Source organism: Ambystoma mexicanum, chromosome 6p (assembly GCF_040938575.1).
Source record: "Ambystoma mexicanum isolate Mex_15411 chromosome 6p, UKY_AmexF1_1, whole genome shotgun sequence".
Classification (NCBI taxonomy): Eukaryota; Metazoa; Chordata; class Amphibia; order Caudata; family Ambystomatidae; genus Ambystoma; species Ambystoma mexicanum.
The window spans coordinates 720,660,486-720,687,726 of record NC_090935.1 but is presented as its reverse complement, the minus strand read 5'-3'; the positions used below and the strand labels follow the sequence as shown (position 1 = coordinate 720,687,726).

General features: G+C 44.5%; 1 protein-coding gene across 4 annotated transcripts in view; it reads left to right on the top strand.

Moving 5' to 3' along the window:
* TMEM161B (transmembrane protein 161B) overlaps nt 1-27,241 on the top strand; it is a 919,424-nt gene that overhangs the window by 316,345 nt on the left and 575,838 nt on the right. For all 4 annotated transcript variants that reach the window (XM_069627595.1, XM_069627592.1, XM_069627594.1 and 1 more), the window contains exon 5: nt 9,893-10,049. In XM_069627595.1, coding sequence (XP_069483696.1) covers nt 9,893-10,049 — 157 coding nt within the window. The remainder of the gene's footprint in view (nt 1-9,892; nt 10,050-27,241) is intronic.

Genomic DNA, 27,241 nt, shown 5'->3' with positions numbered 1-27,241 from the left:
CTGGGAAAGAACCGCCAGATGGGCTGAGGGCTCATTCAACCAGGGGCATGGCAACTTCGACAGCACTAAAAAGGGGTATCCCTGTACAAAATATTTGTGCGGCGGCCACATGGTCATTCATAAAACATTATGCTCTAGATTCGACCTCTTCTCAAGGAGGTCTCTTTGCAAAATCTGTACTTCGTTCTGTACATGACTAGAACATTTCTGTACTCCCACCTCCAAGACAAAACTGCTTTGGGAGTCTGTCTAAGATGAGGAATACGTTGGAGGACACAATCCATTCAAAGAACAAGTTACTTACAACTGAAACGTTCTTTCGATTGGATGTTCCGCCCACGTATTCCTCATTGACCCTCCCAGCCAACCCCACAGTACAGTTTTTACGTGATTTACACTCTAAATTCTTTTAAGGCTTGCGTCAAAAGAGGCATGCCCTTTAACTATAATCCGTGGGCTATAATACACGAAAAAACAGAACTAAGGACAATGGGCGCACTCGAGGCATTTATACAGCGGATGACGTTGGTGCTCGACGGTTGCCGCCGAGGGACATCGATGCTGCGGCCTCGAGTGGAGCGCCCTCTAGTGGAGAGAGAGAGAACATGTTTTCCGAAGCAGCAAAGCTGAAGGTAAGGATATATCTAAGATGAGGAATACGTGGGAGGAACATCCAATCGAAAGAACGCTACAGTTGGTAAGTAACTTGTTCTTCTATAGAGAGACTCTACGTTTGTCATGAAGAGACCCTACTTAAGAGTCTTCAGCGACTTCACGCACCAGAGGGTGGGGGGGGTCAGAAACCAGCCCCCATTAAAGTCTGCTGTCTGGAGTAACCTTGAGAAATGCATCGGATTAACATTATTTTCTATCTTTCTTTCTAGAGAAGGCTATTGATTAACCAGGTTAGGTTTTGGGGGAAACGTACAAAAACTGCAACTCTAAAATGCGGACTGCGCCTTTACTGCGCTGCCGGCATTTTAGAGTATGACGTCTCCCATTTTCTGCACCCAAGTGGAGCAGGGTTTGCGGGGGTGTCCCCCGCTCTCCTTGGTTGCAGTAATGGGAGTCGGGGGTTGTGGAGATGTCTCCCTCCCGCTTACCATTGTGGTAAGCGGGGGACATGAAAAAGAAAAAGAAATATAAAAAAGCACCATGCAGCGTCAGCACCGCCCCACGCAAATGGGAGGAACGGACGCTGCAGGGGTACAAGGGAGTCAGTGGCACACACAGAAGTGCACTGTAGTAAAGGTAAGTGGGGTGGGGGTTGGAGTATTGCAGGGGAAAGTGTGATCTATCTGATCACTGCGCTGCACCATAATTGGCGTCGACATTTACATCGGCACAATCTTGGGTGGCACAGTGATGACATATATTGGTTTTGGACCAAGGACTTTACTTCTGTTGTCTTTTGTAGGGAATTCATCTTAGTGATAGGGAGTAGAGGATGTTATTCTTCGAGTTGTTCAATGAAGCTCTGTTTGACTCATGTCTTCGTGTCAGTCTCCTATATCCGGCTTACCACAGGAAACAGGAAGAAATATTTGGGCCGGGTTGTCAAATGACATAACTCTTGGTGTCGGAAACCCTACAAAGAATACCAACATTTCGAAGGGATTGTGTCCTCCGACGTATTCCTCATCTTAGATATCTCCTTCTAGCTCTGCTGGCCTCGGAAAATTTTTCTCTAGAGGGCGCTGCACGTTGACGTCCTCCGAGTCGATGTCCCTCGACAGCCGCTGTATCGACGCCGACGTCATCCTGGCTATAAAGGCTGCGCGCAGCGCCCGTTGCTCAGTTCCGTTTTTCCGCGCTTACTCAGTGCCTCGGAATACTGTTGCTCAGTTTTGTCAGGTTAAACCTATTTACCTCGAGTTATTCGATCCGTACTCGATGGCTTCTTCGTCGGAACCGACAACTCCTCGATCTGGCTTAAAAAAATGCCGAGATTGTGAGGGTCAGTCAGCGACATCTTTTTCCCACAGAGTTTGTCTGTGGTGTTTGGGAGCTAAACACCATTGTTCGGAGTGCGAGGACTGTATGTCCATGACAGCTAAGGCCCTGAAGGAGCGTAGGGGGAAGCTGGAGAAAGGTAAGACTTTTAAAGCTTCTTCTTCGTCGACGAAGTCGAGACATTCGTCTCCTCGTCACCATTCGCGCTCCAGATCTCGGAGTGGGTCTCATCACTCCTCGAGATCGAAGCACTCGAAGAAGAGACGTCGAAGATCCCCTTCTCCGTCTTCCTCTTCCTCTGTTTCGCCAAAGAGAATCCCGTGCCCCACGAAACATAGTTCCCGGGCCAAATGGGAGGAATTCCGCAAAAATATGATGAGCGTCTTCGAGAAAGCGGCCTCGACCCCCTCTAAGACTGCCGAGAGCGATGCTCTGGTCGAAAGACCCGAAGGTCAAAAACGCCGCGAGTCGCAGTACCCGGCGAAGGAAACCTCTCGAGCGCGTCACGAACCCTTGAGTAGGACTATGACCTCCAAACCTTCCTCGAAGGTTCCGTCGAGGTCGATGTCTTCGACCCCGTTGTCGAAGGGACCTTCGACACACGAGTCTGTCGACTCGACGCCAGCTTCGACACCGGTGTCGACGCCAAGAAAAGTCACGGTTACGACACACCCAGTGACTATCCCCAGGTCCTCGACGTTGATGGCTTCGAGATTGTCGAGCAGAATCCCAATTCTGTCGAGGTCTTCGAGGCCTCCGACTTTGTTTTCGACGCCACGCTCGAAGCCTTCGATGTCGGCGTCGACGACATCGACGTTTTCGAGGCCGATTATGACAAGTTCGGCACCCTCTGCCTTGGAAATGGGGTTTACACCCTTTATGAGTTCAGAACAATTGAGAACTATGTCCTCAATTATGGAAGAGGGTGAATTGTCTGAACAGGAAGACACATTTGAGTTGCAGGGACCTGTAACCCCAATTAGAGAGGAATTTTCCTCTGAAGAACGCAGGATAAAGGATCTTCATGATTCCTTACATGAGGCAAGTGGGTTAGACACCTCCCCTGAGGTGGAGTTTGCTAGGCCAGACCCGGGGGAACATGCTGAAACCCCCTATAGAGCCTTAATGGCCAGGATCACAGAGTTTATGGGGTGGTCTGCACCTTCACAATCTTTCCAACAAGATGACCTCACGGATATTCTTGACAAAGGCCCACAGGAGGATCATGTGGTGCCTTTTCATAAAGCTCTTCAGAGGAAGATTATGACGAACTGGGAAACCCCAGATGTAGTACCGGCAGTAAATAAAAAAACTGTCTACAAAGTACAGGGTATCCTCTACAGACCCGGAGTTTTTGTCTAAACACCCATCCCCAGAAAGTCTGGTGGTACAGGCAGCATCCTCTACCGATGTCAAGACTGCTTATCCTACCGTCCCACAGGACAGGGACGATAAAAAATATGATGCTATGGCAAAGAAAGTTTTTTTCGGCATGTAGCATGGCGTTAATCTGTTAATGCTACTTGCACCCTTGCTAGATTCAGCCATACACTTTGGGAGTGTGCTTCTACAGCGGCTGACTGCATCCCGGAGGGAGAAGAAAGGGATGCGTTCCTGAATATCATACAGGACGGTAAAGACGCAATGTGCGAATCCCTCCAGACGGGCATTGATTCGTCTGACAGTATCAGCAGATCAATGGCGGCAAGTACAACAACCAGGAGATTCGCTTGGTTGAGAAAGTCTGGTTTTGCCCCAGATGTGCAAGCCAGGCTCTTGAACATGCCATTCGATGGCTCTTCTTTGTTCGGGAAAAAGGCGGATGACAGTTTAGAGAAACTGCAAACTTCAAAAGCAGCAGCAAAATCCCTAGGCGCTGCAATCCGTCAGACACCTTTTCGTCCCAAAGGAACCTCTGCGAGGGGCAAGTCCTTTCGCTTCTACTCCGCATTCGGAAGAGGTAGAGGACGACCGGCTCAAAGGGGACAAAGAAGAACTACCCGAGGTGGACGGGGTAGATATTCAAAAGCCGCAGCAACAGCAGGTGCCTCTTTACCATCGGCATCTGCATCAGCTGCCCCAAAACCACTCTGAGGACTTCCCTCACAGGACACCTGTAGGAAGCAGGTTGACTCAACATCTGGCGGTATGGCAGGCTATCACGTCAGATGCTTGGGCATTGGAGACAGTTGCCCAAGGTTACTGCCTACCTTTCCTACGTATACCTCGGAGTCATCCACCGGGGATCAGCTCTCAGAAAGCTCCAGATCCGCTCCTCTTGCAGGAAATTGTGCTCCTGCTAGAGAAAGGTGCCATAGAACCGGTACCTGTAGCGGAGAGGAACAAGGGCTGGTACTCTCCTTGCTTTCTCATTCCAAAGAAAGACGGAGGACTGAGACCCATCTTGGACTTGCGAGAATTGAACAAATTCCTCAGGAAAGACAAATTCAAGATGGTCACTCTTTCTCAGATCCTCCAGGCCCTTCAGTTCCAGGACTGGTTGGTATCTCTGGACCTTCAGGATGCTTATTTCCATGTGCCTATCCATCTCAAACACAGGAAATACCTGAGGTTCGCAATTGGCAACTCTCACTATCAATTTCGAGTGCTGCCATTTGGGCTGACCTCCGCCCCGAGGGTCTTCACCAAGTTAATGTCGGTAGTGGCGGCAAGTCTAAGGAGGGAAGGGATTCACGTCTACCCCTACCTGGACGATTGGTTGATCAGGGCTGTTTCTTCGGAACAAGCTCAGATCCAGCTAAATCACGTGTGCCACTCCCGTCACAGACTGGGCTTCTCCCTCAATTTAAAGAAGTCACAAATGATACCATCGCAGAGACTCCAGTTCATAGGAGCGATCCTGGACACTTCCCTGGGAAAAGCCTCGCCACCAGAGGTGAGGGCTCAAGATATTCTACAGATGGTTACCAAGTTCCAACATGCCCAACGTCTCCCAGCCTTTGAATTTTTGAGGTTGCTAGGCCTCATGGCATTCTGCATTTTCCTAGTGCCAGAGGCTCGCCTGAGAATGAGATCCCTCCAGTGGGCACTGAGGACTCAGTGGTCACAATTCTCAGGGAGAATGACAGATCTTCTTCAGGTTCCCAACAGGGTGGCTCGAGACCTTCAGTGGTGGGCCTGTCAGGAGAACATTCTGAAAGGAGAACAGTTTTGGCAACCCTGGCCAGAGATAACAGTAGTCACGGATGCCTCACTCACGGGGTGGGGAGTCCACGCCAACGACTTGACCATCAGCTGTCGTTGGTCTCCATCGGAGTCCAGACTACATATCAACCTGTTAGAGCTGAGAGCCATCAGACTTGCGCTGAAGGCGTTCCTGCCAGCTGTACAAGGGAAAAACGTCCTGATAATGACGGACAACACGGTGGCCATGCATTACCTCAACAAAAGAGGAGGCGTAGGATCACTACCCCTGTGCAGAGAGGCGATGCAGCTCTGGTTTTGGGCAATCCAAGAAGGAATCTCTCTATCGGCAGTTCACCTAGCCGGAGAGAAGAACTTGACAGCGGACGCTCTGAGCAGGCAGAGCACAGTCTCCCACGAGTAGGAGCTAGCTCAGGAAGTCCTTCAAGAGATCTTTGCCCTTTGGGGAACCCCTCAGGTAGATCTGTTCGCCACCAGCCTCAACAGGAAGTGCGATCTGTTCTGCTCAAGGGAATTTCCCCCGAGAGGAGCTCTGGTAGACGCCTTCATAGTGGACTGGGAGTTTCCACTTCTGTACACGTTCCCACTGGTCCCTGTCATTCCTCAAATGATCAGGAGGTTGAGAAGATTCCGGAGAACCATGATCCTAATTGCCTCGGATTGGGCCAAGAGAACATGGTACCTGGACCTTCTAGACTTGTCCATCTGCCCTCCAATTCGACTTCCTCTCAGAGAGAACCTACTCTCACAGAAGGGAGGTCAGGTTCTCCATCCAGACATCAAAACCCTCAACCTTCACGCTTGGCTTCTGAAAGGCTGAGGTACAAGGATTGGGACCTCCCTGATGATGATATGGAGGTGTTGCTTTCGGCAAGGAGACCAGCAACAAAGTCTTTATACCGCTGCCGTTGGAACAGATTTTGCAGCTGATGTAGAGAACAGAATATCAACCCTTTTTCATGTGGTACACCAACGGTTTTGTCCTTCCTACTATATTTGGCAAATTCAAGCCTTCAAGTTGGCACCATTAAGGGCTATCTCGCAGCGCTATCCATCTTTAAGCGCACTGCGGAAGAACCATCCTATTTCAAGTTACCCTTGGTAATACAATTTCTAAAGGGGTTAACCAATGTTTATCCCCCAAGACCATTCCAAGTTCCCCTATGGGATTTAAACTTAGTCCTAACTTTCCTGATGGGCACACCTTTCGAACCACTCCATTCTTGTTCGTTAAGATTCCTTACCCTTAAAACTGTTTTATTAATAGCACTTACATCTGCTAGAAGGGTGAGCGAATTACAAGCTCTTTCTTGTAAACCCCCTCACACTATCTTTCACAAAGACAAAGTTGTCCTGCAAGTGAAACCTAATTTCCTCCAAAAGGTGGTTTCTGAATTTCATATCACTCAGAAGATTACCCTACCATCTTTCTATCCTCCTCCTCACCCGGGGAAAGAGGAAGAGAGGTTACACAGGCTAGACCCTAGAAGGGCTTTAAGTTTTTACAGCAGTAGAATAGCTAGGATAAGACAGGCAGACCAGCTGTTTGTATGTTACACAGGTCACAAGCTGGGGTTACCAATAACTAAGCAGACCATTTCCAGATGGATCATTCTAGCCATTCTGGAATGTTATAAACTGGCAGGAAAAGAGCGCCCTCAAAACCTTAGGGCTCATTCGACCAGAGGTATTACAGCTTCATCGGCCCTCAAAAGAGGTGTGCCGGTTAAAGACATCTGTGCGGCCGCTACATGGTCGTCTGTCCATACCTTTACACGATTTTACAACTTGGATTCCTCCTCCAGTCAAGAGACTAAGTTTGGAAGGGCTGTACTGCATTCTATTCATCAATAGAAGACAGCATGAAGTCAGTACTCCCTCCTCCAATAATAGAATACTGCTATGGGAGCCTATCTAAGATGAGGAATACGTCGGAGGACACAATCCCTTCGAAGAACAAGTTACTTCTTACCTTGTAATGTTCTTTCGACAGGATGTTCCTCCGACGTATTCCTCATCGACCCTCCCATCCATCCCCGGAGTTCTACTTCCCTTGTTGTTGCAGCTTACGCTCCTTCAGGGTGATTAGTTTAGTCCAGAAAGCATTATTGTGGGCTACAAAACAGAACTGAGCAACGGGCGCTGCGCGCGGCCTTTGTAGCCAGGATGACGTCAGCGTCGATACGGCGGCTTTTGAGGGACATAGACTCGGAGGACGTCGACGCGCAGCGCCCTCTAGAGAAAAAAAATTCCGAGGCCATCAGAGCTGGAAGGAGATATCTAAGATGAGGAATTCGTCGGAGGAACATCCCGTCGAAAGAACGTTACAAGGTAAGAAGTAACTTGCTCTTCTGAGAGTTAGGAATAATGAAAGATGATAAAAGTAAGATGTTAAAAGTAGAATCTAATTTGGGCTTTTCAGCTACTGGACAGTAAGATAACGGGCATATTTGTTATAGCCGTTTCTTTGCTTGGCATCTGGCTGCTAACTTAAGGACGAAATATTCATTGGTCATGTGTAATTTAACCACTCAGGCATCTATACGACTGGTTACTCCCAACCTGGAATAGCCAGTATTTCATTTTTCTGTTCGCCCTCTCTAAGCCATACCAATTGAACATTTCTTAACTTGCCAGTTTACAAGTCTCAATCACATGCAGGTCCAGCCAATCCTATTAGTGGTAGGAGAGGGTCTGATTATCTGATTTGGATGATCTTCTTCCAAGTTAGCATGCTGCTGTTAAGTGTTAAAATGTGCATGTTCTAACTGGAGACTTATTGCATTTAGTATCACATCAGCCATTTTCATTTTCAAACGCATGTGCCTCTGCTTCAGACTTCCTTTGAAGACATAGGGGACAGTCCGGACAGTCCCCTTCCCCTTTCCATTGAGGAGGAATGCTCAATGATGATGTTGCTCATTCAACATCCAGACCAACAAGAGTTACCTAAAACTAGACCTCAATCCTGTTATTCAATCTGTCGGCAGCTGAGATGTGGATAATACTGGGTTTGGAGGCTTCAATAACCCCTAACTCGATTTTAAAAAAAAGATGCTACTTTCATGAGAGGTTCTCTTCTTGAATTGAGCAGTCTTTTTTTTTTTTTTTTTTTTTTTTTTAATTTGTTTATAACCTCATAGGTTTTTACAAAACGTATTCGAAATTCGCATTCCCTGTTGCGCAGTTTGTGTACTTCCCAAGGACACCACTCCTGGGGACTCCTTTCATCATTTCTCTAGACTTGAGAGCAGGCTTGACGCGGGTGCCTCTTCAGGGGATACCTGGAGGCTCTTACAATTAGGCCCATTAGCTCTTTGCAGGGCAACAGTCAAAAATTTCGCGGCTGTCCTGGACCATTTAGCCGAGTCCCCGGCTATCAGCCGTGACCAGGAGGTTTCCTCATCCAACGTCTTGGCTTCGTTGAAGAGTGGTGTCAGATAGGATTGTCTCTCATAGGATAAGGCTGGACAAATCATTAGTAGATGTCGGAGTGATTCTCGGTTGTCCGGCACAATGCATAGACGACACTCCGCTGATGGGGCCAGCGCTCTACTAGATAGAATTTCTCTAGTAGGCAGTAAGTTCAGCCGTGCCCGCATAAAAGTTCTTAGATTTTTTCCGGGAACTTATCACAGTACTTTAAAGGTTCCTTTAGGCGATTGTGAGAAGGAGGTAGGTGCTTTAGTGATTTGTATGAAAGAGCTTTTTCATTTGTACATATCCAATCTTGCTGCTCTAACTTTGTTTTGACACGGCATGGATTTGAAATCAGTGTTTCTTCATCACACACTACCGCCTCCATGGCGATCTTGATTTTTTTTTCCCAATCTACCAAGGCTTTGCAGTTCCGTCCTTGTAGTTCAGCCGCCACGATTTTGAAAATCGGGGGGGGGGGGGCTTTGGAGCAGGATTTTCCTGTATAGTTGGGTTGCACATATGGTCACCACCGCTCCGAGAGATAGCAAGCCTAATTCTCGACGGATTGCTGGAAGGGGAGCTGACTTACAAAGGTATTGAGCCTGTGTATGTCTATGCTACTTGCTAATGCAATCACCTACTCTGCTGGAAATGTGACCGAATACTAAGATATGTGCTTGAGTGAACTTTTCCAGAGAATAGCAAAACATGTCCTACATATCCTACTTCACAGATGGTGGCCATTGTTGTCAAAGATGAGCAGGTAGTCTCAAGGTAAGGTAAGGTAATGTAGCAAGGGTGACCATGAAATGTAATTCATTTGATGGCAGCATTGATGTCTTGGACTGGCATTGTCCATTTAAGTGTACACTATTAGCATAAGCCTGACCTATCACATGGTGGTGGAGTTCAAAGCAAGCATCCACGGTCTCTACAGTGTTTTGGGCTTAATAAACCAGAGTACCACCGTCCAAGAGGACATTTGTAAACGGACCAGTGTAATCTGATTTTGAATTCCCAGCTTAACTGATCCATGCACCAACTGGGGAAATGGGCATGACAACCATCTGTAATGCCACATTCTTGTATCCTTCATTTCATGTTAATGAAAAACTTGTCTCCGCTTTCCTTTTCATAACTGCCATCAAAAACCACTAAGGAATATTGACTTCAAGCAAACAAATCAGGCTATTATAATTATTTTAACTTTTGTAATTATTATAATAAGACATTTGAAAATACAGTAATAATCCTAGACTGACTCAATATTGTAATTATAAGGTAAATGGTTTGCACTGCACAAGGCCTCTGGGTTGTTAAGTTTTCTCATTTATTTTCTGTTTTTGTTTTTCAGCGTTACATTATTTTCCTGAATATCAGTGGCTCGTGGACTTCACGGTAGCAGCCACAATAGTGTATCTGGTAACTGAAGTCTACTACAATATGATGAAGCCCTCACATGAAATGAACATCAGCATTGTCTGGTGCCTGCTAGTATTGGCTTTTTCCATGTATCCTTTGTTGAGTCTTTGAATCTGTTCGTCTTAAAAACTATTTAGTTGTACAATACATAGGAATTCTACATTTCAGTGAAAAGTAGTAAATTAAAAGTTTTGCCATTTGGTGTGTAAAAAAAAAAAAAAAAAAAAAAAAAGCTGCACGAAAAAACAATTAAGATAATTTGCAGTAATGGTGTCCAAAATGAAACGCCCAGACCAAAAGCAGTTAATACACATACGTTTTCAGATAAACATTTTAAAGAGGGTAAACAAAATGGCAGAAGTCTTTATGAAGATGTTTTTTGGCAAAGAAGTTGAGAACATGGCCACTTAATGGGCAGTAGGCTGTCACATGTTAATGGCAGATAGTGGAAAGAGTACACACATAACTAAGCAAGGTGTTAATCAAGCAGATCAGAAAACCTCCAGACAAGCCCTCTGCACTCTGTGACCACTGCTGCGGTGATTTGGCATATTATAAAATCTTTTTAACATAACCAGCAACAAGCGTCTCTCAACCCAGGAACCCTGAGCTGTGCCGACACTGAACTCTCGGTTATGCATGCAGTACTCAGTTGATTAGACAAAAAGCTTTTCCATTTTGTAACTTCAGCATATATATATAACAGATCAATTTTAAAAGTAACATCAACTCCCAAATTATTCCCTACCCCCGCCCTCCCCCCAACACCGGTCGTAGCGCCCAAAAAGTCCCGCGGTCTCAATACTTCCCCATTAGGCCTTCAGCCATAAATGTCCAGCAGCTTTAATCTTTGTGGGCACCATTGCTCCCTAAACTCCCCCCTCAAGTAGCCCAGTGTCTCACCCCAATCAGCAGCAAAGCTCCCCAGCTTCCCCTCCACCGCATACGTCGTCCACTCCAGTGAAACAATATCCCACATTTTCCTTAGCCAGTCCTGTTCTGTGGGGATCGTTGGACTCTTCCAATTTTGTGCGATTAGTCCCATTGCTGCTAAGATGAAGACTGTTTTCGCCTTGGAGCTTCCTTTTCTTCCGCCTTCCCCTCCTGCCACGCTCTTCCCCAGCAAAAACTCCCTAGGGTCCTGGCTATTCTCCAGCCCTAAGGCCTGGGATTGGGCACTAGCAATTTCACGCCAAAAGGGTCTGATACGTGGGCAATCCCACCATACATCCTCCCCACAGCCTCTCCAACAGTTTCCTGTGGTTGCTGGGTATATTGCATGGAGCCTGGCCGGGGTATAATGCCAGCCAAAGATGTACTTATACCACGCTTCCTGTAGCTGGGTTGTGTTGGCTACTTTAGGAATTGCCCTCCATAATCTTTCCCAATCTTCTCTTTCCATTACCGCCCCCATCTGCTGTGCCCAAGTTCTCATGTATGGCCACACATCTACTGGGCTCGCGCTCTCTAAAACTTTGTATAAATCCGAGATTAGGCCCCTAATCGTGGTCAGGAGGAACCGCTTGAATTGTGTTAGCTCTCCTGTGGCAGCCCTTCTCACCTCTGCCGACATCACCCAGTGTCTAAGTTGAAAGTATCTATGCCTCTCTTCCTCCCCAACTCCAAATTCCTGCTTACATTCCTCAAAGGTTTTTATCTCACGATTGCGGAACATCTCTCAGCGTCTTACATCCACCGCCCTCCCACGCCCGAAACGCCCCTTTCTCCACCCCGGCGTAAAATCCCCATTATAGCTTTTCCATTTTGAACAGTGCTGCCCACTCGCACACCTTGGTAAAACTTTCAGGAAACCAATAAATGTTGTTGCATGAGCCGAGTGACTGCTGGATAGCCATAAAGAGTTGGATGGATGTAAATTGTTTAAAGAACAACCCCAAACCTGAAATATTTGCCATTAATGTCTAAGCAATGGAGCTCCCTTTTCTGGACATCTTCATTTTTTAACTTATCAACTCCATCCCTTGTAGTAAGGAATCTTGGTATACTTTCGCCTTCACAAGCGACCCTGGAATTTCACTTCCACGTGATAACTTTTGTTTTCTCCAGGTGAGGAAATTGAAACCTCTTTTACATTTCTTCCTTTCCTTACATGGTAATGTAGGGTAAATCTGTTTCTCACCCTGCCTTTATTGTTGAAACAATGTATATCTAAGCCTCCCAGAGAAACATCGGACAACTGCAGCAAGGCTGGAATGCCGCCTGACTTGTCCTTAGAATAAAGAAATTGGAGCATGTTGCAACTGGTTTAGCACCCTTGCGTTTGTTTCTGATCAGTAAGAGAGAGACATTTAAGACATTACGAGTCTGGCGGTAACCCTGCCGGTGCTACCTGCGTGTTGCCGGCGGACTCGTAAATTTTTACCGGTGCCTGACTTCTCGGTGCCACCGGGAGATTACAAGTCCGGCGGCCTGGGCAGTCAGGCGCCATTAAAATGTAAGTCCCGATTCCCATAGAGTCCCATAAGACTCTATGGGAGTGGGAACTTGGAAGCACTGGTGCCGGCGCTTCTGTGAACTGTCTGCCTGCCGCAGGTCAGACCTGTCGGGCACAGCGGCACTGGCAGGAAGACTCCTAATTTGCTGGTCCTGAAAGAAGGGTGCTAGCGAGCTTACTGGCACCCTTGTTTCCGGACCGGCAAACTTGTAGTGAGGCCCAATGTGCCTGCTCCCTAAGGGTATCTTTGAACAAAAAGCAACTATACTTGCACACCGCCTGATCGTTTTCAATCCAGCAGAGTGCTTAGACCCAAACCAGATGCCTTCTGACTGTTCCTAAGATGAGAAAAGCCAGGGTCTGTGAGATATCTGTCGTACCAGGCAGCAGAAAAATGAAGCTCCTTGCCATTCCATTTGGGAAACTAAACCAAAGTCTTACTCTTCCGGAAAGTGTCTTGGCTATTTAAGAAGCTAATTAACGTGCTTATTGTGGATTGTGAATCGATATATATATTTTTTATTTTGGGTGAATGCTTTGTATAGTGCACAGAGTCCTACAAATAGCAGTGGTGTACCATAGTTCAATCATTTGCTCCGAGATAGATTGCTGCTCCCCACCCAACATAAACTTAAGTGTTAAAGATAATATGACTGTCATAGTCATCTCTGCCCAAAAACAAAATATTGTCCTGCCATGCCAGATGCCTACCATATTCACAGATGGCCCTCAATGCTTAAAGGCTATAACAATGGCAGTAAGGTGCTATGTTAGGTGCTATGTTAGGTGAGCAATTGTTGCAATATCTCCACTACAGAAAACCATCTCTCTATACTTTCAAAATCTTCACCAAGCAAGCTCAGAAAAGAGCGGGAAAAATGTGGGAGGAGCTACTTAATGGTTTGGTGCCTTGAGGGCCTTTCAAGGGATAAAAAGGGGGGCACTTCTTCCACAGTGCCCATAGCAGGAACGGCCTCGGATGAGAACAGTGATGCAGGCCCACTGGCTGAACATTGCAGTTTTGAATTTCAGATATCTTGAAACCTCATAGAAATACAGCTTCAAGGTTGTAAGTGCTTACCTATTGAGGTTGAAGTTCTGTGAACTAAACAACAACTCTGGAAGTGTATGTTATAATATTTAGAGAATAATTGCATTTGAGCATCAGGTGCTCACCTAACAGGAGTTCTTTCTATTTTTCTTTAGTTAGTAAGTGCATCCATGTTAGGTGAGCAATTGTTGCAATATCTCCACTACAGAAAACCATCCCTCTCTACTTTCAAAATCTTCACCAAGCAAGCTCAGAAAAGAGCGGGAAAAATGTGGGAGGAGCTACTTAATGGTTTGATCGCTTTTAAGTACAAGGCTATTTGTGTAAAGCGCATGCTTGAAAAAGAAATATTACGCCGCATACTTTCATGAACAATCCATTTGCTCATAATGCTAAACTTTACCTGATAGACACATGACTTGTATGCATGTGCACAACTCTAGTGTGATGACATTGTGTGAATGTACTCACTGCTCTTAAATCAGACAAAACCTACCTGCCGATGTATATTTGCTAAAGGAGCGTGACCTACCCACACTTGATCAATGTGATGTCTACATAGTATGCTGTATTATATTGTTGCTAAGAATTAACAAGCAACTATTGTCACACCACATGGATCAGCCAGTGGTGCCATTAGACCCTATATCTATAGTCATTTGACTCTAGGCTTACTACCTTTAGAATACACTTTAGCTTTGCAGCTTTAGGCACGACTCGGAACTCAGTTGCTGCCCTCCTGCACTATTAGCTTAAGTGTCCTACCTGAACCCAGGCGATGCCTAACTCCTCTTCAGTTTACGTACTATTCTGTACTTAGATGCTGCCACACTTCATCAGGTGTTGTGCCCCATGGTCGCCTACAAACTACACTTGATTGTTTAGTATTGTGCCTTATGGTCGCCTATAGACCACATTTGATTGATTTGTGTTGTGCCTTATGGTCGCCTACAAACTACACTTGATTGTTTAGTGTTGTGCCTTATGGTCGCCTACAGACCACATTTGATTGATTTGTGTTGTGCCTTATGGTCGCCTACAGACCACATTTGTTTGATTTGTGTTGTGTCTTATGGTCGCCTACAAGACCACATTTGATTGATTTGTATTGTGCCTTATGGTCGCCTACAAACTACACTTGATTGATTAGTGTTGTGCCTTATGGTCGCCTACAAGACCATATCTGATTGATTTGTGTTGTGCCTTATGGTCGCCTACAAGACCACATTTGATTGATTTGTGTTGTGCCTATGGTCGCCAATAGACCACATTTGCAACCCCTGCTTACTAGCAACACTGCCCATATCATGTATTGGTGCTTATCTACTCTCATCCACCTACTGTATATCTACACTAGATGTTGGACTAGTCAACCTAATCCATTTCCTAGTCAAGACACTTACACCTGCACACTCATGTTAACCACCACCCTCACCTCATGGCCTATCACCATGGCACCTGCTAACCCGTATTTGGATGATCCAGCTCTCTGGATACGCCACTTTGCTACCAGACCAACACCTAACCAATCTTGTACTACGGCCATTAGAAACACTAGATTGAATTCTAGAACTAGCCCACCTACCTTTCCATGCTCCCACCACCCTAGCATTTTAACCAGAAACTTTAGATTAAGAGCCCGCAGCATGAAACACTTGCATACTGGCCACAACCCTGCCAATTCGACCACTGACTCAGTCAAGTTAGCCCATACCCATTTGCACGACCTACCTGTACCACCTGAAAAATCTTCCCAAAAAGACAAACTCATTAAAGCAGCTCTGGTGAATGCTAGGTCTCTTCCTGCCCATGCTCTCGACATCGCTGACCTTCTATCTCACGAAAAGCTCGATCTCCTCGCAGTCATGGAAACTTGGCTTAATGCTGCCTCCGGTCCATCTCTGGCCCTTGCTATACCTAATAATTATGCTATTATTAGATGCGACAGAAACACCACTCAAACGAAGGGAGGTGGACTCGCCATCATATTCAGAAATACATTCGACATCAAAGTCATCCAGGACGCTCAAATCCCCTCTGCTGAATCCTTGTCTATTAAGCTACCTCTATCACCTAACCACACGGCATCTTTGCACCTTATTTACCGACCACCAGGTCCCATTTCCTCCTTTATAGAGGACATTGCATCACTCATAACCACAGATACCAAACCCAGCTCTCAAACGATCTTACTTGGGGACTTTAATCTTGGTTTTAACGACCCTAAGAACACTAACGCCCATGACCTAGCTAACACCTTATCGGATTTGGGTCACACGCACATTATTCACGAGCCCACTCATATCAAAGGCAGAACACTGGACCACTCACCTCAATTGCTCTATTGACCTTCTATCCAATGACCCATGCATTTGGTCGGATCATCATATAATAACCTTCTCTATCAAAGCCAATACACCTCACCTGGCGCCTATCATCGCCCCAGCTACCAGCATGAGAAATAAGAAAGATATTACACCTGACAAACTCTTACCCATACTACTCCCCATACTTCATAACTCGGGTGGTGCTAGCTTCCCTGTACAAGCCTCTAAGTTATGGAACACAATACCTGCGCTTTTGCGAGCAGAACCTTCATTTAACCTATTTAAACATAACACGAAGTGTTGGCTTCACATCATGGACTCTGACACCCTAACCGCCTGATCCCAGCATGATCGACTATCACTGGCACACTTTTGTAATTAATGTACTTATACTAGACTATGTATATATGCATTTGCATGACTAAGTTTGTACCCACCTGTAACTGCAATGTAACGTAACCCTTATTGACTGCTTTCAATTGCAACTGTAACCAGATCTAACTTATGCGCCCGTATGCCCCTGGGCCTGGCTGCGCTTTCTAAATAAAATAAATACAAATACAAATATAAATGCTGCATAATAGAGCATACAAAACATCTGGAACAGGGTCTTTTTATTTTCCCTGATTGAAGGTCCTCTTCACCTTTCATCATTTTGATCCTAGGCGTCATGGAGCAATTCACAGGTTCCTCTACACCTTGTTTCTCTGCCTGCTTTCCAAAGCCAGAGCATACAAAACATCTGGAACAGGGTCTTTTTATTTTCCCTGATTGAAGGTCCTCTTCACCTTTCATCATTTTGATCCTAGGCGTCATGGAGCAATTCACAGGTTCCTCTACACCTTGTTTCTCTGCCTGCTTTCCAAAGCCTCCCCCCTCCCTTCTTTACCTTTCCCCTCAACATGTTAAACTGACCAGCCTCAGGGCATTTCGACACATTGACATCCTAAACCTCTGTTTTCTACCGCCTGACACTGACTGAAAACCCCTAAAAGGAAAGAGTTGCTTCAGAGGTATTTTGCATGAGCTAAAATATGTGTCTGGGAGTCAGTTTTGGAGAAAATTAATTTGTGTTTGGACAGCTTTTAATGCATTTCCGCTTGGGATTTTAAAGGGTTTGCAAGTGTATCATCTGCACCAATCAATTTTTCTAATGTCTGGTAAAAGGTGCTTTGTCTGGGAGCCAATTCTGGAACACATTCATTTGTTTCAGTCCAGTTTTGCTACAAGTTGGGCTTACTTGGAAATGTTGCTGCACCCATAGGACCAGTTCTGTGCTTTACAGTAAATGGATCTGGTTTCCCAAAGTTATCTGGTGTCTCCCTATTGCCACCTATTAAACTAACTAGACAACGTTAGCGTTATCGCAGCCAACAAAATAACTACTGTAACAACGTCCCTGAATCCATCTATAAAACCAGTGTATACAATCTTCTCCAAACAAAAAAGAAAATCTATTGTGGCTCCTTCTAAGAAATCCAAAAATATCAAACAATCTACTTCAATGAAGCGAGCTAGCTCTCGTCATTGTATTCACTCATTATCCATCCCAAAGAATAATACACAAGCTGCCAGTGCTGCAGTTACAAAGAAATATGCTAATCTGGTTCGCACTAAAAATCTGCAGTGTAATAAGCAGATGAATAGTTCTGAGTCGACTCCAATTGTTCCTGCTTTAGCTTATGAACCATTGGATAACCTTCTTCGAGCAGTTGAGGGAGACCAATGCCCTAAAATCCCCTTGCAGACTATGGAACATAGTCACAATTCTGTGACTGAGGGAAATGACAACTTTTGCACTCTAGAAGAAAGACAGGAGGAAATTGCCAAATCAATTGCATTGTTCGTGGCTTGTCCTGACTCCAATGGAAATCATATGAGAAACCTTTTGAAAACTCAAATACAAAACTAGTTGAATCAGACTACTCTGGAAATAAAAATGTAAGTGCTAAATCTCTGGTGCAATGGATGACTCGTGCGCACACAAAAGAAAATGAGGCTTCCAGGCTTAAACACACAAGTCGTGTTTGTCAGACCCAGCATTGTCTAATACTACAATGCAGAGGGGGTTCTTTCCCGACGTACAATCTTAATAGGACAAGTTTCTAAATATTTTTTGGGGACATTACATTATTGCAAGATCTGTGCTCAAGTGATATTGCTCAGATCAAATTCATAAAGGAGCATGATTCATTGATTGTTAAAATGTGGATGCAATCAGGGATTGTAATAAATATGATCTGGCAGGCTCAAGAAGACATAGCTTGGGTTTTGTACTAAGCCAACAATAGTCATTTAATCAATTTACAAACCGTTAGAGGTTTTGTCTGTGGGCAATTACATAATTTGGGTGGTATTTATACTTGTGGTAAAATAGTGGTAGCACAGTGTATTTATGGTAATGCCTTATGTGATGAGACAAGTCTCCCCCCGCTTATATTTGTATTCTGTTTAGGGTTGACTGTAATTGCAGACTATTGGACTTTGCACTTACAGGGACAGAACAGCAGCAGCTGTTTTTCTGGTCACTTGTTTATGAAATCGGACTACTGTCTTTGACGGATCCACTCAGCTGTCAGCATGCACAGTCGAGACACGATACACATGCATCATAGGTTTTCTAGCTTGCTAGCTGGTTCCCCAAATGTTACCTATCACTTTACCACTTTTGAGTGCACTATGACACTTCCTTATTATTTCCCCTCTTTCAAATACTATCCACAGATTTTTTTTTTTTTGCTTTTCTTCATACGTGTTCTAATGTAGGGCATCGTGGCGCTTGTTACAGTGGGCGATCAGGGTTTAGTTACATACAAAAAGACAGACGAGCATGCTAAGACTGCATGGTGTGCTAGTAGCGGAACTATACAGATAATGCGTGTAGATGGTTAATTAGATACATGAGGCATCTTTGTTTATAATGAAAACATTCATTTTTTCTTACCCAGACCTTGAAACCCGATGCGGTTACAAAATGTACATTCTAAGAGACAAAAACATTAAGCACATAGCACAATAGCCTGCCGACTTTTCCCTCTGTCACACTTTAGTGATTCCCAATTATACATGGGAGAAAGAAAATAACATCTCTGTTTAAAAATAATAACAGTCTAATACTGACTGAAAGATAACACACTCTCCGCACGCCCCTCAATTTCCACAGATGCTCACATTCAATTGTGAAGCCTCTGCGCTCTTATCAGGAAAGCACCTTTCTGAAGTGTTATCAGCAAACGTGGTGTTACAAATTTCGCAGCCTTGGCAGCCCAGTGAGAAGCCAGCGACCTCCCTCTGACCTGTGTTTCTCAGATGGCTTTTTGGAGAGAATCTTGCACTCTGCACAGCTTGGCTCTGCTCTCCATGCACAGCCCAGCTGACGGCTGCACTTGATCTCTTCTCTCCGCAAATAAGGAATGCCCATCCACCCCCCTTGTAGCGAGATTTATACCATAGGCCTGTCAATCTTATTGACTTATTGACCCTGCCTCTTTTCCTGACGTCTCCTGTAACCCCAGCTCCCTTCTAGAATCATGACCTTTCTCTTTCTGAACACTGCAGGTCCCTAGCATATTTGTATCAACCTGCTTCCTGCAAGGCACACAATAGCGCTTTCAAAATGAAAAAAACGGCCAATGCATTTTGCATGCCTGTTTTTTAAACTTCCACGCACAAGGAAAAAAAATGTCATCTGAATCATTTGCACTGCTCTGTTAATGAGTACAATAATTACTGGGGAAATGTTATTTAATGGGAAGTTGTTAGTTGATTATACTGGGTTCGCTTATTCAGTGCAACCTGTACAGATGACAGATTCACTATAACATAGAACATTTTATATGTGCTCAGTGCATTTCAATTTGCTGTCTTTGCATTCATTGTACTGCCTCCATTGAAAGTCCAGGTTACTGCCCCATGAAACCAATGCATTATCTTTCCCTACATATTCCTACAGAACTCTGCCCCAGCAAATGACAATTCTGCACATCTGAATTAGTTTGCACCCATGGCAAGCTTGGAATAGCTTGCAACTGTTTAATTTAGTAAGTATGACAGTACTTCATTCAAGACGAGCGCCAAATTTGTTTTACTTTTCACTATTTATTTTCATAGTGTGGTGCCCTTTGTGATAAGCATGTTTCGGCTCCTGGCCTTTGTCAAATCAGGGCATTGTCATCAAGTCCTTTGGTCATTTGAAACATTGTTCACAAACCCGAACCCATGTACATTGATACAATTTGAATACATTGTGCGACAAAGATATATATATATATATATATATATATATACACATTAGCGGAGGGATGGTTGTAAAAGGGGTTGATAGTGACAAAAGGTAACCCAGATTTGATAAACAGAAGAAAATGATAAGAACATCACATGTCAAGATAAAATAAAAATAAAAACAGTATTCAGAGAGAAAAACACAAAGGGGGAAAAGGAGAAATAAAGTAGAACACTGTTAGTATTGTAGTAAAGCATTAAACATTTATTTCTAGAATTGTTTCATTGGTAGTTATACTATGTCCCTATTGGTCAGAGGTTAGAGGTATTGCATTAGACATATGATGTGCTTACTCTATATTTGAGTCAATCTAGTCTTTTTATTCTCTTTTGATTTGAATTTAGAGTTAAAAATAACATTAGCTGGGTGAGGACGACTCAGATATATGATAAGATGAATGCGAGTTAACATTGGTGAGTCAGATAGATGCTTACCATTGGTCTTTGTATTGCTTTGATTCACTTTGATGAGATAATGGGTTAAATCTCTGCAATAAAATGTTTAATATCGATCATTCACGCCTCTATAAGATTTGCAATTAGTTGTAGTTGAAACATTCTACTTATATCAGTAGCGGTTCGAGACAACCATGGTTTTCTGTACTGAGCGCAATGTGTTTTTTCTATCATTTAGTATTAAAATGTCTATTGTTATACCGTAACGTTATGGTTCTAAGTTCACATTTTGTTCTTTATGAAATATTCATATTAAACACTCATCTGTTGGTATCTGCATGCGGCTATGCTTTTTAATGTATCTAGTCTAACTCGTGTGTGCGGTGGCCACGTGTACTTTTTGCAGCGCTTGCATGTTAATCTGATGTAAGCCGTTCGGTCCCAAAGATTACACATTCTCGCTAGAAACACCCCTAGTGCTCTGTAGACGTTTGCTTAGCATCAATTGTACACGTCAAAGTAATCGGCATGATACATGGCTTACTGTTACACATGATTGTTAATTTGTTTTCATATGTATCCATTTACCTTTGTCTAAGTTTGAAAATATTACTGACGATTAGAGATGTATTCCACGACTTTAGCCCAGATTTGATATATGTGACTAGGTTTGTTCAGGGCTCCTTGATGAGGCACAATTGCCAGCAATTGCATTATCTTAAATTATTTTACACATGATAGTTACAGCTTGTAAAAACATTTAACATTCCGTAAAATCATTAATTTTACCTATCAATGTCCCTTGACCAATTCTAGTATTAGAAATGCATATGAAGTTGACTCATAGAAAGGAAACCATCTTGTTGTCCGTGTTGAGACGGTGTTGAATTTGCATATTAGTCTTGCTTCTGCCTGTCTTAGGTTTTTTCTCTGTCGCTGCGTTGCCTGCCAAGTGTCTGTAAGCCAATGAATTTGATGTCTGTTTTCATGTCCATTTGATGTTCTTTTTGCCAATGTTGGGCTATTGGAAATTGTGGGTCTTGACTACCGATTTTGGACACTGGGCATCTCCCAACCTTCTTAGAAAATTCTTACCTTCTTGATCAACACTGCTGGTTTACCCTGATTCAATTTATCCTCTTTGTTTAACACTAGTCACAAACCTTCAGTCCTTCGGCTTCCCCTACATTAGTTCTGTCGGTTACCCTGTACCCATCATACTATTGCTTCATCAACTCGTTAAAAAAACCATACCTTTTGTTTTGGTAAAATTTTAATCTGCTGGTGTTTCGCTAAAAAGGCTCATGTTCTTGGTAGGGGAAGGGGCTTTTGCACAGTTATCCTATTCCCTTTGCTTGCCCTGTAGGTGCTTAATCATTGCAGGCTTTTCCCTGAGCTTGTGGATCCTTCTCCCTTGATTTTTATTACATCCTTTCACCAGTACATTGTTTCCCAGATTCCTGTTAACTCTCCATTTCTTTCTTCGTTTGGCATCTTGTGCCGCTCATCGGACAACCTCTGGCTGGATGAGGGAGAGTGCACCTTTCCTCATCACTACCATTCGTCCCTCGTAGATACCACATTGGTTCTGTCAATAAAATCTTTTGAGCGCTGTCTTCTAAGGGGACAGCGTTTGTATCAGGAGTGTGACTAATTGTGGCCTGGGGCACAAGTGGGTACAGTGGTTGTGGTTTCTTCAGCCATTGAGCCAACCATTTATCACAGCATAAATGTTTTCTACAATCCCATGTATATAGGGACTCTTTCAATAGTGTAATTCCTCTAGTATCTCCTTTAACTGATCATGCAGCACAACCACTCTCATTTTCAGAGTAAGGCATTCATCATCCGTTTTCATGGCAGCATTACTTAAATTGTCTTAGGTTGAAAGAGTTTGAATATGCAATGAGTTTTTAAGACTGCTTGCTTTAAGAACAGTATTTGTATAGACCTTCACCTGACAGATACAGGTCACCCTCTTAAAAGATAGTAAGTGCATGTTGCACACTATTTTTAATCTTGTGCCCTTACCTCATCGTCCTTTTTCAAGCATACAAACTTCACTCTGCGTCCTCCGTGATAAGGTGAACTCTGTTATGTCATTTGGCATTTATATAGCGCTCTATATATCATTGGTATGACCTCAAAGCGCTGGTAAATTGAACGCCCTTGGGGATCGTAGTCCAGATCATTTGAGAGAATAAGGTTTTGGGGTGGTGCTTGGGAGCACCAGTTATGTGTGCAGCTGATGTAATTGCCTGATGGTAGCTGCATCCTAGCATTAGGTGTGGTGGTATTGATATCGGTTGAATGTGTGCAGTCTGGCAGGTGGGCACCAAGACTGGGTTCTGGCTGCGTTGGGCCTGTAGGACGCTTATGTGTGCAGCTAGGCCGGTTCGTCATGGGGTATAGCTGCGTTTTATAGAATGATGAGGTGTTTGTGTGTTAAGGTTCGTATGTGAGCAACTAGGCTGAAATTGATCAAGGGGTATAGCTGCACTCTAATTGAGTGGTGTAGAGAAGCGAGTAAGCATAGTGATATGAGAGGTGAGAGTTTGGGTTGAGTTATGATCTAAAACATAGGTAAGTACATTAGACCCTCCGGGACCATAGTCCAGGTCAGTTGAGAGAATAAGGTGTCGTAGGGTGCTTGGGTGCACCAGTTATGTGTGCTGCTGATGTAATTGCCTGATGGTAGCTGTATCCTAGCATTAAGTGTGGTGGTATTGATGTCAGTTGAATGTGTGCAGTCTGGTGGGTGGGCACCAAGACTGGGTTCTGGCTGCATTGGGCCTGTAGGACGCTTATGTGTGTAGCTAGGTCGGTTTGTCATGGGTTATAGCTGCATTTTATAGAATGAGGCGTTCGTGTTAATGTTAGCAGTTAGGCCGAAATTGATCCAGGGGTATAGCTGCACTCTAATTAAGTAATGGTGTAGAGAAGAGAGTAAGCGTAGTGTAAACAAAAAGGTCTGGTGGTGTAGAGATGGAATACCAATATGTGGGTTTTACTATGTCTAAATTATCTGGCTTCACGGTCTATACATTTATACTTTGTAAGTGCTTGCTTCCTGTACTTGTTCAGGGGCTGTATCTCACAATTTTGAAGGAAGGCATATAGACTAGGAATAGAAGCGCCTGTTTAAAACAAACAGTTAAATACATCCAGTTGCCATTACAAAACACATTGTTTTGAATATTTAAATATTTTGCTAGGTTGCTTCCATGTTTTTGTACATATCAGTATGTCCTATCCATTTACACACTCATAGGGACATCTGTATCCTTGATACCGAGGAAAAGAGCTCACACCCAAACCCATCTTGCATATTCATATACAATCTTCCTTGCATGATTGCCTTCTTCTGCTAGCCTCTTTGCACCATTCTTGCTTGCTTTTCTGTTTTTGTCTTAACTTGGATGTTTTTACTTATGCATCAGTGGGGGTCTAGGGGTCCATAAAACCTGCACTCTTCTTTGAAGGTCCTTTATGTGGCCATTTATGATGGCTTCAAACGATGGTCGTGATTCTCAGCAAAGTGACTTGACAGGGATTCTCACAATCAGGGTTTTCAGTTCCTTGAGCATTGGCGTTTACTGCTAGCTGTGCGCTTTGACTCTTTTGATATGGGCCCTCAATTACAGGACTCGGTACCACAGCCCAATTCACCTTCCCCCACTTGTAAATGTCTTCTGCTATCTCAGTTTGCTCCTCTAAAGTGCCTTTTAGAACCTTTTCTTGAAGCTACTGCAAGAACCTGGTGGTCAATGTTCCGTACAAACCATGCTCCGAGTCATCTTCTAGGATTGTTATGGGGCTACGTCGGAAGGCCCTGCACTGGTTAATGTTCAGGAGAATTCTCTGTAAGGCTAATTTCCCAAACCTAGTGAGTCCCCCAGCAGCTTTGCTGGATTTTTGGGGTTTATTTTTTTCTCTCCTGCTAAGAGTGAGATTCTTTTGCTCCCACTCTTAGACATGATTTGAGGTGTTCCTTTAACTGTCCATGTGTTTTATGGGCTATGGGGTCTTTTACTCCATAGGGTCTCATGTGTTTTTTTGATGTGGGTTACACTGCACCCTCCGTGCCGTAACCGAGGGGTGTCATAGAGACCCCCCATCTTAGACTCCATACCCTGGGACTGACTACTCTCTCCCAGGGCATATAAAGTCACCATTGGCTTGGCTAGTCCCAAATTATGAACAGAAACCAGTACAAACCATCATATTGTGGATGTACTGGTCGGGGCAATTGGATTGCCCCGGGGTCTGTTGTTCGAGGGGGCACGTCTCCGTCCCCCCTGATCGAGTTTTGGCTGGTGGCAGTGGATACTACTTTTTATATTCGACCGCGAATATATCTCTATGGGATTTTCCCATTGTTCGAGGCTACCAACTTTAATTATTTAATTCTTATAGCCTCGAACATACCGCCGGTTTATTTAATTAATATTAATTTACCGGTTGGTATTTTTTGCCAGAACTCGATTCTAAAATGGCGTTTGTGTTCTCTTCTGTGACTCCAACCCAAGTCGAGCCCTTTGTTCCACTTTTTGGCGTGCTTCTCCACAGAAGCCTTGAAAAGTTGTGCCACTCTGTCTGGGTACCACAGGGGGTGTGCGAGGGGGTTTAGGCACCCTGGACTGAGTTACCTTGGTAACTCAAGTCACACTCTTGTGTGATTGGCCCAAGTGGTGAGACGGCCGGCTCACCACTTAGCATGTTTGATTGACAGCTAGGCTGAGTGAATGGGGGTGCGCTGCCTAAAAGCAGGGCTTTGGGGACTGGAACTTCAGAAGTCGCCACAGGACCTAAGAATCTGAGGAGGGAGAAGCTGAGCCGACCTGCAACGACGACACCACCGGTGGAGCCCTGCTGATCCATCTCCCCACTTTTCCCGACGACAGAGGAGATCTCCAGTCCGGAGAGTCTTCTTCCTTTGACTGGTGGGGATAACCAGTTTCGCCTTCTTTTCACCTTCCTGGAGCATCTCGTGGCTGCCTTGCCCATGCCAAGCACCCCGGCAACCGGAATACCACGGTTTACCACTACCGCGAAGAGAAGGGTTTTGCCTTTTAACCGGAGAACTCTGCGGCTGGTTTCTTCCCTGGCAGTGCAACGACCTTCATCTTTCCTCCACGGCGAGACCTCTTCTTTCTCTGGGCGAAACACCGACTTGCACCTGCTGCCAGGAACAACTGCCCCCGCTGGAGCTTCCTTCACACTTAAGGTACTGTGTCCCGCCTGGCTTCCCTTGCGACAGATCGTTTGGGGTGACAGTAAAGCCTCGACTTTCTAACCTGGGCTAGCCTGGGACAACCTAGCTAACTTTTCCTGACTTGAATTTCATCCTTTTTGTCTGAAATATCTACAAGACTATTTGGGCATAACCCCACTGTGTGAACCTGGACCCCTTCTGTTTGCTCTCTCCAAGAGTGGGCCTTGCAATTGACTTCCTCGCTCTCCAGTAGAACTCCGCCTAACCTGCCTTACTGTGGTTCTTTGTAAAAGTATTGAAACGTGTGTGCTTCCTTAACCCTGCCTTTTTCCTCCCTTTCTTTACAACTTATTAGAGTATCATCTTATGTTAAGCGCTCACCTCTGTCTGAAAATAAGTGGTGTTTCTCAATAAGACTTGTCTAATAAGTCAATAGGGTTGTATATATATGATAGTGACTGTGTGCTGAATTTACTCACCTCATTTTGCGAGTGCAAATTACAAGTGTGTTTTTAAATAAATAATTATATACTTTTACACCAAAGCTCTGGTCAGTGTTTGTTTGTGCTACTGTGTCTCTGTAGCTATTGTGTATACTCTGCATACTGCCTAACTCTTCTTGAGGGAAGTCTGACTGCTCAGCCACAGCTACCAAGTGAATCTGTGTGGTACAGACTGCTACCAAATGGGTTTACTGCCAAACACCTGTAGTCTTAAATCTTTTGCAGTGGTCCCTAAGGGAACTGCACAGGTTTCTGCCTAACAGTTAAATTCAGGCACTCCTGATTTTCACAGAGCATGCATATGTAACCCATTTTGAAGTCCCACCACGCTGGTACATGTATTGAGTCTAAGAATGGCTTGCATTATAGGACTGTAGATCAGCGTTCCTCCTCCTCTCTGGGGCACCCTTGTTTAGCGTGAGACAGATTCCATGGCCCCAGTCTCTATTACTAGCCCTGCAGCTGAGGGAATGGCAGACCCTTGAGGAAAGATGCTCCAGTTTGGAAGCATAAGCAGCATAATTCACACACGTTGGTCTGAATGATCCACCAGCAGTCATCGAAGTGCAATCTCCTCTGTGTATGGTGAGGTAACACTGAGGGGTAATGCAGAAGGAACGCCCTTCACTAAGATAAAGAAATGCACCTTGACCTCCATTTCGGGGACGCCCACCCTGACGACTACTCTTTTTGGCCATGAAACAATTGGTTTCACAGGGCTTGCAAAATCTACTAGCCCACTAGCATTGGTGAGTAGTTTTTATGAAGGGGGCGAGTACCATTTGCATGATACTCGACCTTGCTGGCGAGCATGGGGATGTTTGAAACTTAATTTTCATCTACTGAAAACACACGTTGTTTGTAGTAAATGGCAAATACAAGTTTCACTGTGCAATCTTGACAGCATTTCACCAATTATGGTAACATGCACCATTTTACAAAAAGCACTGTTAAACATTTTACCACCAGTCACCTTGGTGCAAGTTCATTTCTCCTAGGTCGAGTATGTAAACTAAGGTACTCGCCCTGCATGTCTAGTGGGATATTTTAGAA